General features: G+C 49.4%; 3 protein-coding genes across 3 annotated transcripts; 2 read left to right on the forward strand and 1 right to left on the reverse strand.

Moving 5' to 3' along the window:
* Positions 1–253: 253 nt before the first annotated feature.
* On the forward strand, positions 254–2,098 carry FOXG_10931 (uncharacterized protein). The gene is made up of 5 exons (XM_018390403.1): positions 254–646; positions 714–1,205; positions 1,262–1,337; positions 1,388–1,861; positions 1,922–2,098. The coding sequence occupies exons 1-5, from the start codon at positions 404–406 to the stop codon at positions 2,023–2,025; spliced, it is 1,389 nt and encodes a 462-aa protein (XP_018248853.1). The 5' UTR covers positions 254–403; the 3' UTR covers positions 2,026–2,098.
* Positions 2,095–9,943, reverse strand: FOXG_10932 (uncharacterized protein; the record flags this gene model as incomplete). The annotated part of the gene is made up of 3 exons (XM_018390404.1): positions 2,095–3,398; positions 3,462–9,617; positions 9,676–9,943. 3 exons carry the CDS (start codon positions 9,941–9,943, stop codon positions 2,140–2,142), a joined length of 7,683 nt encoding a protein of 2,560 aa, XP_018248854.1. The 3' UTR covers positions 2,095–2,139.
* Positions 9,944–11,099: 1,156 nt separating this feature from the next.
* On the forward strand, positions 11,100–11,911 carry FOXG_10933 (uncharacterized protein). The gene is made up of 2 exons (XM_018390405.1): positions 11,100–11,289; positions 11,348–11,911. Exons 1-2 carry the CDS (start codon positions 11,164–11,166, stop codon positions 11,858–11,860), a joined length of 639 nt encoding a protein of 212 aa, XP_018248855.1. The 5' UTR covers positions 11,100–11,163; the 3' UTR covers positions 11,861–11,911.
* Positions 11,912–12,099: the final 188 nt, after the last annotated feature.

The following is a 12,099-nucleotide window of genomic DNA, read 5'->3' on the forward strand; positions in this document are numbered from 1 at the left end:
CATGCTTGGTGTCTTGTCAGTTAGATAGATCTCTTCAGGCTATTATACCAATAGTGCTTTATTTATATTTTGATACCGATCAGCTGTCTTCTTTTTTCGCTCACGAAAGACTCCTACGTCAGCATTAAGATAAACGTCGATCCTTCTGACCCACAGTCTCGACTTTTCTGCCGGATTCCCGGGAGCCACTTCGGTGTTTTACGACAGAGACCAATGGGGGCTAGGCTTAGACATCAGGGGTACGGCATGAAACGTCAACGCCTCTGCACGGCCCCCGTCTCGTATTCCCACGATGGCATCGTCCAATTTTCTTAGCCTTTTCTTCGAGCCTTTCCCTGTAATACACGACTTTTTGGGTATTGAAGTCCTTGTTTCATGATACATCCCGACATGTCGGCAAGTTATGGATCACTATACCATCACTCTCATCATTGTCACAATACCTCTCATTTTTGCTTCCTATTGGCATCACAGACATGTGACATCAAAGGTGGTTCGAGGCTCGGCGGACGAGGCCAATCGACTTGATATGATTGACGATGAGATCCACGATATTGATCATGAGTCCACTGGTGACAGATATTATAACTTCCGCAACCAGTTTCTGTGGGTTTATGGTCTGGCGATGGGTGCAGAATGGCTTCAGGTGCGTTTTTGAATGACAAGGACAACACCAAATAGAGTGATGTCTAACTTCTAATGGTCGAGCGTAGGCATCTTATTTATATAGCTGTCTGAAGAATACCCATAAACTATCAGAGCCTGTCATCGCGACTCTCTTTGCTACTGGCTTCGTCTCCGCTGGAATAGGCGCTATGTTCGTGGAGTCGCTGGCGGATAAGTATGGCAAAAGGTTCATGTGCCAATGCTACTGTGTGGTTTACTCAGTTTCCTGTGTCACTATGCTCAGCGGGAATATACTGTTGTTGCTTGCGGGAAGAGTTTTGGCCGGACTTTGCACTGCCTTGCTTTACTCGGTGTTTGAGAGTTGGATGACGGCTGAGTATAAACGACAAGGATTTGGTGACCGTGGGACTGCTTTGAGCACGATACATAGCATGATGGCTGTGACGGATGGCTTTGTTGCTGTTGGAAGTGGCATCGTAGCTCAAGCGGCCGTGAATGCCTTGGGCTCACATACTGCCCCCTTCTTACTAAGTGTCGTCTGTCTAAGCTTGGCACTGATGGTTATCACTCGATCTTGGGTAGAGTCTGCCTTTATGTGCAGTGCACTTTGTATCAATTGCTAACGCAACTCCAGGCCGAGAATTGTGGCACACCAGGTAGGTCTCTGATGGCCGAAACCTCAGGGAAAGCCAGCGCTATCTCTCTTTTGAGTATGTAGCTACGACCCTCCGCCGTCGAATACAGCTGACAGTATGAGTAGAAGACCCGAGTCTGTTTATTGTCACACTGACCATGTGCTTCTTCGAGGGCTCTATTTGCGTTGTGCTTTACTGTTGGCCCCAGGCAATCATGTCAGCGCGAGCCCATGAAAGGATATGGGAGAATCCTCCTTTCGGTACCATGTTTGCGACTTTGATGGGTGCAATGTCTCTGGGCTCTTTCATGTTTCTTTATGCCTCGCGCGAGGCAAACTCGATACAACTTTCATCGCGCACAATTCAACTTGCGTCATCTATCTCGACCTCAGCTCTTCTGTTGACAATCTTACTCCGAGACGAGTTAAGTCGTTTCTGGGCGTTTTGCCTCTTCGAGATATGCGTCGGACTGTACTATCCGAGTATGGCCTACTTGAGAGGCCGGCTTCTTGAGGAGGAGCGAAGAGGTCGAGTGTACGGATTGATGAGGGTTCCACTCAATGTCTTCACCGTGATGTGTCTGACTACTGTTAATGAAGGTATGTTGCTTCCATCCCAAGCTTTGAGTTGAAGGTATAGTTGCTCACAATAGAATCTAGGAGACGAAAGCCGTGAGAACAGGTTCATAGTATGCAGCAGCCTTCTCTTGCTTGGGGTTTTGTTGATGTCTCGGTATGCTCCTAAGCAAAGCAGATCTTATTAAATAGGCAGCTATTATGCATGATACCTTCACCTAGAGCGAGCGTGTCGATACCATGAATACGATCTAAGACCCATTAAATATTATTCTAAAATCTCTAAATCTATGAGTATCTATCTAGACTTCCTCAACAGTCATACTCTTCTTTTCATCCTGCATCATAGCCGATACTAGCCCAGCGATCTCAGAAGCAAATTCTTCAGCCATCCCATGATCAAAGACCTTCTCATCGTACATGACTTTCAATATCGAAGTATCACCAAAGGACTTCGATACCTCCACTACAAGCGCATACGGCTGATACATTCGCACCTTTGACTTGGCCATAACAAGCCATCGATTCCGGGTTGTTTCATCATCCAAGGGAACCGGATCGAATGGCTGCGACAGAAACAAGACCTTGTTCCCATGAGCCGCGCGTGAAACATCCAGTGTCTGGTAGATATCGTCAAGTCCGACAAGACCATTCTCCGTGACAGCCCAAAAGTCCTCTTGTAATCTCGTAAGAAGATCTGAGACCTTTTCAGTGGAGCTCGTTCCGGTCCAGATCGGCAAGAAGTTGGCTAGAGTTCCGTTGATGGACTGAGGATCAGGGAGTGCGACGTTTCGTCCGCTGAGAAGATAATCGTATCGAACATGATCACTCTTGGTCGCCCTAGCCAACCAAAGCGTGAAAGCAGCCTGGAAGATGATACTCGGGGTGACGCCATAGTTCCTTGCCACTTGATCGATGCCGCGTGTATCCACCTTCATCTTGAAACTGGCGGTGACCTGAGGTTCACTCAACCCACTGAGATCCCTACCACGAAGAATCTGAGAGGACTGCCCTGCTTGGGAGAACTTGTCCTTCCAGTACTCAAGCGCCCTTGAGTTGTCTTGCTCAAAGACATGCTGAGCAAAATCACGGAACTCGACGCGGGGAGGCACAGGCTTGCCTTGTAGAATGTTCTCGAAGTGTTGATCAAAGACACGTAGAAGCGTTCCGTCGTATACAGCGTGGTCCATCTTGATGACTAGGTCCCAGGAAGAATCTCCGTGGGTGATGATGGCGTACTTGATGAAGGGGCGGCCGAACTCGAAGCGTGTTCGCCAGAAGTCCTCGAGAAAATTGGATATCTCATCCTCAGAGTCCAGGGCAACAGTTGTGATGTTGAGCTGCGCATCGCGAAGAACAACTCCTACCCAGTTCCCGGGAGAAGCCTCTAGCCAGGTTGTGCGCAAGATGTCGTTGGCTTGGGTCAGTTGGGTGGTGGCTTTGATCCAGGCATCTGGCTCGATGACACCAGTCATGCGTCGCACGGTCTGAAGCACCCACATCTGGGAGTCTCGACCGCCTTGCTTCAAGAACTCTGTTTGGCCGGGTGGACAAGGGTATGCTGTAGAGTCAAATGTCAGTATTTTATGGTCTATGCATTAAATATTCATAGAAGGCAACTTACCATACTCAACGTGATCATTCCACGTAAGCCCAGTGCTTTCAATGGCCTCCTTGACATTCTCGGGAACATTAAAGACCATCTTCCTGCCTTCTGCTTCTGTCTCCAGTCTTTGCATCGCAGAAGCCATGTCCTTGAGTTTGGGAGATTGGAGAATGTCGAGTACTGTGAGATGATAGCCGATTTTGCGCAGATGGCCGGTGAGACTGATTGCCGAGATAGAATCACCCCCTAAGGCCAAGAAGTTTGCCTCACGTCCGATTTGATCGGTCGGTAGGCCAAAGATGTCCGCCCAGACTGACTCCAAAGCAATCTCAGATAGGGTCTCTACAGGCACGATGGTGTGACCTTGGCTGGGAGACTCAAGCACGCATTGCGATAACAAGTCCCGGTCGAGGCCATCCAGCATCTTCTTCAATGCCTTGCGGTCAACCTTTCGTGAAGGCAGCTTCGGGAAATCGGCCATTGGAATGACAAACTTGGGAATCATATAAGTCGCCAACGATCCAATTTTCTCGTGCAGATTCGTAAAGGTGTCTCTCAAGTTGGAAGGGTCGATGATGCCAGTGCTATCCGTTCCAGCAGCCACATCGTCGTTGAAGATACAGAACGCAACCAGGTGTACCTTATCATGAACTTTGGCAGCAACAGCAATGGCGTCCTTGACAAGACCCGAGTTCCGAATGGCATTCTCAACCTCTCCAAGTTCAATGCGGTGACCATGAATCTTGACCTGGTTGTCCTTACGACCAAGACACTCGATCTCGCCATCAGGTAACCATCGTGCCAAATCACCAGTTCTGTACATCCGAACTCCAAGCTGGGGGCTATCGACGTACGCAGCAGTCGTCAGCTCAGGACGGTTAATATAGCCATCTGTCACCTGAGGACCAGCTATGCACAGCTCTCCGACGGCTCCGTAAGGCTGCAGTGTCTCGCCGTTTGGATCAAGGATGAATGCCATGACAGTATCAAATGGAGCACCAATGTTACCAACGACATGGCTGTCTGAGAACGACTCGATCCGCTTTGTGGTTACCACCATGGATGTCTCAGTTGGTCCGTAGACGTTCAAGATGCCGCAATGTGGCGCCCAAGTCTTGATGACGTCCGAGGTCAGCGGCTCACCTCCAACGATCAGTGTCTCAAATCGTGGGACATCTGCTGGGTTGAGTAACTTGGCAACTGTTGGTGTGATGATAGCCTGACGGACATCCATTCGATTGATACAGCCTGTGATATCGGAGAGCAAGACGTCTGTCGGGGCCATACATAATGTGCCGCCACTGCTAAGTGTGTTGAAGAAATCTTGAACCGATGCGTCGAAGACGTAGTTGGCGAACTGCAAAGTCCTCCACCTGCCTTGGTTGCGACCTTCGACTTGTATCATGCTTGTGACGGCAGCGGCAGCGGTTCTGTGCGGAACCTTGACGCCCTTGGGGAGTCCTGTGCTTCCAGAGGTGTAGATGAGATATGCGAGGTTGTCTGGAGTATGACGGACAGCAGGAGTGGAATCTGCATCTTCGCCTCTGGAATTCTTCGAGCTGAGATCTTGATAGCCTTTCATCACCAGCGTACTCACCCCAAATGATTCCTTGACATGGTCACCAAACTCGACATACCCAGGATGAACAACAACGAGTTTTGCTGACGTGTCAGACACGATGTAGGAGTTTCTGTCCGTAGGATTGTCGGGACTCAGAGGAACATACGCTGCACCAGCTATCATTGTACCAAGAATGACGACCATCATATCAACGGACTTGTCAAGCATAATGGGCACAAGATCCCCTGGTTGTACGCCAGCATCGATGAGTGTATGCGCAAAACGATTCGCGAGTTTGTCGAGGACTCCGTAAGAGATGGTTTCCTTGTTATTGAAGTCAATTGCGATAGCATCTGGAGTCTCTTGTGCAATTCTCTTGAATGCGCTGTAAAGAAACTCTGGCTCTGGAAGGCGGAGCGTCGACCGATTGGAGAGTTGGTTGAACACCAGATCATATTCGGCAGCACCCATGATGTTGGTAGACGAAAGGATAGAATCAGGTTTCTTGCAGAAAGTCTCTAGCACCTCGACCAATGAGTCCTTGATGAATCCCAAGCGTCGAGGGTCTATGTTGCTTGAAAGTCGGAGAATGGTAGAGTCACTCTGTCCCTGTGACTCTTGGACCTCCAGAACCGTCATGCCATGTCCAGACTCCCATTGAGGCCGCGAGCCACGCATCTTGAAGACCTCATGGGACTTTTGTGGCCTCTCGGTCTTGTTAGCATCAATCAAGATGTTGACGAGAGTGTCGATGTCTTGTGCACCAATAGCACCCGCTTTAAGGGCTGCGGCGATACCGACTTGAGAATGCTTGAGTAGCTGAGAAAACGAGGCAACTGTCTTCTGGGCGACTTCTCGGAGGGTAGATTCAGGGTCGAGCTTGATCCTCTGTGGCACAGTGCTCATGGTAGGTCCATCGAGATCATTGATACCAACGACAGGAGCTTCTCTGCCTGAAACAGTGGTTGCGAATGTGATGTCGTTGGTTCCCATCTGCCGAGACAGAACGATGGCCCAGGCGCTGTAGACGACTGCACCGAGAGTCAACCCAACACTTCTGGCGCGTGTAGTAAGACTGTATCCGAGATCGAACTCGAGTTTGCTGGTGTTGTAGAGCTGGTTGCTGTTCAGCCTGAGCACTTCAGCGCCTTGGAGGTACCCGGACCAGAATGAGGCGCTATTGGCAGAAAGCTCTTGTTGCAAGTATCGAATAAATCGGCTCAAGCTTGGGCGTTGAGGGACGGGGTTACCCATGTAGGCAGCCGCTACATCATCATACAGGAACCCATGGGACCAAAAGTCGAACAGTGAGTGGTGCATTGTTACGACCAGAGCCTGATCCGACGTAAGAGTTGCTTTCCACAGAGGCTTTTCCAAGTCCCATTTATGAACACCGCCACTTTGCTGGAAATCCCCTAGTGGCTGCTGCGACTCAAACCATGGAAGTTCCACGTTGGACCTCACGGTCTGCACAAAGGACTGTTTGTGTGGAACGAATACGGTGCGCAGGATGTCGCGAGACCTGAACACCTGCTCAAAGCTGTCTCTCAGTCGTGAAAGATCCAGTTGACTTACATCCCAAGTTCTGGAATAGGTGTATGGATCTGAGGGTGAGTTGACTGATACCAGCATGGACTCTTGGAAGGGTGTGACAGGATAAGCGTCGCTGATATCACGGTTCGCCTGCAACTCTGAGAGCAGCTTCCCGTCCTGGAGAAGTGAGAACGGCGTCGGGTCCTGCTCATCCTCCGCACCAAGAGTCTGAGCACGGGAAGCAACGTCACTGAGAGAGATATAGGCCAGCAGGTCACCGAGCTCAGTAGCTAGACCGTGTTCACGTAGCTCTGACACAACCCGTATGGCCTCAATGGAAGTTCCGCCAAGGTCGGTAAAGGAATGGGATCGGCGAATGACAGAACTGTCAATCTTGAGAGATTCTGCCCACACCGATGCAATCTTTTCTTCGATGTCGGTGAGCATTTTTTCCACATTCTCTTTGTCGCCTAACTCCATGAGCTTGGCGAAGCCAGCGAAACTGAGCTCTTTTGCCTTACTTCGCAACAAGTGATAGTTGAGCTTCCCATTTCCGTTTCTGGGTACCGACTCAATGGGGATCCAAAGAGTGGGCGTCATGAATACTGGCAGGTTGGCACGGAGATGGTTCCTCGCTGCGTTGACTGCATCTCTGAAAGAAGTACCATCATCAAGGACGATACCAGTGGCCAGGACTGTGCGATCTTCAATTTTGACCGAGAACGTCACAGCTCCCTTGATCACGTCAATTGACGTCAAAAGCCGATCGACTTCAGCGGGTTCGACCTTTTGCCCATTGATCTTGACTTGCATATCGACACGTCCTTCAATCTCGATCTGACCATTGGGAAGCCATCTAGCCTTATCACCAGTCCGGTAAAGTTTTCCAGGACCAAATGGGTTGGCGATGAAGGCTTTTTCGGTCAGTCCTGGCTCGTTGATGTAGCCTTGCGCGAGCTGTGGACCGGCGAGACAGAGTTCACCAAACACAAGTGGTGGTGAGAGCTCAGTGCTACCATGACGAAGGATGAAAACGCTCGTCGTGTCAATTGGCGGGTCCAGTATGCGAGGGTTCGGAACGTGTCCATCAACTGTGGTCAATGGTCTTCCAAAGTTGAGCTGTGTACACTCGCTTAGCCCATAGGTGTTTCTTAGCGTAAGGCCCTTGACAGAAGACCAAGTGTTCACAAGCTCTTGTGGGGTTTGCTCACCCACGAGCGTGATACTCTTGAGATTGGGGACGTCCTTGGGCGACAAAAGAGAAAGGGCAGAAGGAGTAATTCCAAGGGCATCGACCGAAAGCGCATTAATTACCCCAGACAGATCCCGAGTGAGTGCCTCTTTGGGCGCCAGCACCAGAGTTCCGCCGTTGACAAGAGTGCTCAAGATAGTCCGCTGAGCAGCGCTGAAACTTGGGTTGTAGAAGAGAAGCCAGCGGTTCAGCCCGTTCAGAGAGTGGTGCTGCATACCACTGGTGGCAGCTTCATGAGTGAGTACTGCACCTTTGGGCTTCCCTGTGCTGCCGGATGTGTAGATGATGTAACAGCGATCTTGAGGCTTGGCATGTACTCCGATGCCATCAGTGTTGTCGAGTGAGTGTGCGGCATCGGTTCTTAGCCGTGTGTAATCTTGTTCAATGTCGACAGTGTTTGGGAGCATGTTCATGTACTTGCGAGTAGAAAGAACCACTGCTGCATTGCAGTCGTTGACGACTTGCTCGAGGCGACTGACCGAGAATTCTGGGTCCAGGACAGTATACGCTGACCCAGCCTTGAGTACCGCCAGGATGGTCACGACCAGATCCAGAGATCTGTCAGCCAAGATAGGATACACAGCACCTTTCTGGAGCCTGAGTCTCCTTGCGAGATGATTAGAAAGGCTGTTGAGCTGGGAGAAGGTGAGGGTAGCGTCTCCCTGGAAGTCAACGGCAACTCTTTCAGGGTATCGAGCTGCAGTCTTCTCAAACAAAGCAGGGATAGTCGTAGGCTGTACCCTGCGGGTGCTGACAGATCGTGATAGTATGAGACGCTTTTCAGCATCCGAAACGAGCTGGATGTCTGATAGAGGGAATCTGTCCACTGCGCTCAAGCCCTGGGCGGCACTGAAGATTGCCGAAACAAAGTGTCTAAAGACCAATTCAACCTTCTCCAGTGGGATCTTGGTCGTGCATTTGATCGCAAGCTGTAATACGCTGGCGTCGTTGATGCACAACACGACAGGGAACTTCCTCAAGCTTGGCGCGATGCAGGGGGTGTTGGTTGTCTGGCTGTAACTCACGGCTGTTTCGATCAGCATGCCATCTGGGGCCTGCTCCTCGATTCCAGTGTATCCGATAAATGCGTGACGACCGGCTTCCGTATGGTAAGCATCCAGGGAGCCAGACAGGTCAGAGAAGATTGCGTCTTCGCCAGTGGCAACTCGCATCCGTACGGGATAGGTTTGGTCAAGGCATCCGACGCAAGTATCTGAGCCCACAAAGTTTGCATCTCGGCGAACAGTTCCGAAAAGAACCTCTTCCGAGTCGGAGTGGGCGCTCAAGACATGGGCCCAGATTGCTTCGAGGAATGTCTGACGCCATGACTTGGAGTCTTCACGAGATTTCTCAAGACTATTGAGCTTGGCTAGCTCTGAGCCCTGGATGACGGCACTGACACCATGTCTGTCCTGGTTAAGGCCATCCAGAGCGTCAGGTTCAAGACCAAAGATGGACTGGGGAGCAATATCTGACAGAGTCTTGGACCAGAAGGCTTTGGATGAGTCGATATCCTTGCGTTGCTGTGCGAGGTATCGTGTGTAGGTGGTGAATCCAGTGCTTTCGATACTAGGGATACCGTGGATTTGAAGGAGGCAGTCCAGTCTGAGTGTGTGAAGTGAAGTGGTGTCAATGAGGGCACGATGGAAGTGAAGTACGAGATTGATCTCGTCAGAACGATTGTTGGCTTCAACCGTCAGGAATGCTGAGCCTCGGTGACGCTGTTCGAAGCCCTTTTCAGGACGGCGCCACTGAACAGGCTCAATGCATCGCTGAACCACGACTTTTGGCGTTGGTCCATCGGTAATGTAAGACCTAAGACATATGTCTAGTTGAGTCTGTTAGCAACAACTTCTGCATCGATCTTCAGGGGGTAAAATACTTACGATGATATGCCAGAGATCTCCATGCATCAAAGATCTTCTCAGAGCTCAAAGCAGACGTCTTTCCAGAGAAGAGCACTGCTTCAGCCCATTGAACATCCTCTTTGAGAATGTCCTTCTGGACTTCAGTCGCAGGAAAGACAGTCTCAACGTCTGAGAAGCCCATGTCTTTCTCGTGCTTGACAAGAGCTTCGACAGGCTTGAGGCTGAGGCCGTGTTGGTAGGGGAGGAAGAAGTCCTCATGCTTCTCAGTGTGATGATAGAGCTTCATGATGAAAGATGATTAAGTTATTAAGGGGATAAACAAAAGAGGCTGTGAATATTAATTCTAAGTGCTTTTGATCTATGAGGGAGATATGCTTGTGATACTGAATGAGATTGATAGTTGTTCTACAAGATTGTTCCTTATTTATATTAAATATCCTTCACTTCTCTCTGCTTCAGTTCTTTCGTTCATGTCTTTGAAAAATCTTTTCACAACCCGATGTGGTAACAAAAAGACTCGGGACTCAATTGCCTTCTCTGCTGCAAGTATCTGCAAGTAAGCAGAGCGGCAATGCGGCCATGCCGAACGTTCTCCCGAAGGATTGGATTCCCTGCCCTACAAGGAGTAGAACACATCTCGTCATACGTTTCCTGCTACACGTTACTCAAAACATTTGGGAATAACCTCACAAAACTTGTGTAAGACGTGCACTATGCCTTTTTTGGAAGTGGCGATGATGCATGTACTGGATGTTGTGACTTGGTAGTATTCGGGTTGAGCAAGGCTTTCGCTTACGGCCCCACGATCTATGCAGTCTCACTGACGCCACGTGGGTTACATTGAAGACCAAATAAGGCAGTTATTGAATCAGCGGTTGCATACTCAATCCTTTCAATTACTCGTGTCCTCATTTCGTGATTGCGGCTCCATAAGATGTGTTTCACAAGTGGCGATATCACATTCTGCAGAAAGCGGTGGTGGGTGAGAAGTGAAGGATCAGAATCCTTCGAACCTCTAAGAAACTAGTTCGAAGCCTGCATCTCGAAAAATGTTTCCCAAATCGTTAATGTACATGAACTTTGCAAGTTTTAAGAATGTGACTGCATCAATTTTATCCCGAAGGATGTCACACTCTAGCAATATGCAACTAGAGAATGTGCTAGAAGCGGCCCGCTTCCGAGGCGACGCTAATCTTACACAGTGTTTGTTGTACTGGGCAGGAAAAGTTCCGAGGAGCTGACTGAACCAGGGGTTGCCGTATGCAGCCCAGGCCATGACAAGACTACGATACTCAGAAAGCTTGAATTATGGCGGCATGTTGATCTCTCTATGATTGCCGTTATGGTAGATGAATGAAACGTTACATTGTGTCTTACATAGTAGTTTTGTATATATAGGGATTTTCCCGGACACTTCTCAAGCCAATACAGCAGATTCAAATCACGAGAAATCATTTTCCAGCTTTGTTGCAAACTTGGTTAATCTTCTTCACTCAATTTTCAAACATGGCTTCTTGGGACAACCGCGTCGTCACCAACGAGCACTTGCTCCCTTACGTCGACTCCAACACGGCCCCGCCAGACATCAAGGCTGCTCTGCAGACTCTGCCGTTCGAGAGGAACATCTTCAAGGTAAGCCAGGCATCTTCCTTACAAAGCTTTAACATTATAGACTAACTGGATCTCAAAGCTCCTCGCCAACAGTAATGTGTTCTTCAAACCATTCATGACTCTTCTTTCCTCCAGTTGGAGTGAGAATCGAAAGATTCTCCCTTCTGAATGGCAAACCACTGTTCTACGTACGGCAGCCACTCTAGATGCCCCTTACGAGTGGGATGTCAACGAGCCTGTCGCACGCGTCCTCGGTCTCACAGAGGAACAATTCGCGGCTCTTCGCAATCCCAAAGAACCATTGCCCGAGAGTCTTTTCACTCCGCGCCAGCGACTGATCGCCCGCATTGTTGAAGAGCTCAGTCGCCAACCCAGGGTCAGCAAGGACGTCATGGATGAGGCTCTAAAAGCTTTCAGTCACGAGGAGATCACGGAGATCTTCTTTCTCAATGGTATTTACGGCTTCTTGGCTCGCTTCATGAACAGCGCCAGAATTGACTTCGATGAGCCTATTCCCGGCTTGCTGGACATTCTGCGCAAGTACAATGCGTCGGCCATTGAACGAGAAGAGCAGGCAAAGAAGCAAATCTGAATGACTGGTAGCCTTAGACTCATAGAAGAAATCAATTAATTAATTCACATATCTTTTATAATTTTGCTTTCCTGCGACTTTTCTCTTATTGCCTTATCCAGTAGTAGACTGTCCAGACCAACATTGATTAATAGTGAAAGCTGAGGGTAATTGACAAGGCTCTGGCCAGCATGTAATTGTTTTAATGCGTTGCCTTAATCTCTCTTGCTAAGCCATGTATAAATTTTACACAAAGCAAA

This window comes from Fusarium oxysporum, chromosome 1 (assembly GCF_000149955.1).
Source record: "Fusarium oxysporum f. sp. lycopersici 4287 chromosome 1, whole genome shotgun sequence".
NCBI lineage: Eukaryota > Fungi > Ascomycota > Sordariomycetes > Hypocreales > Nectriaceae > Fusarium > Fusarium oxysporum.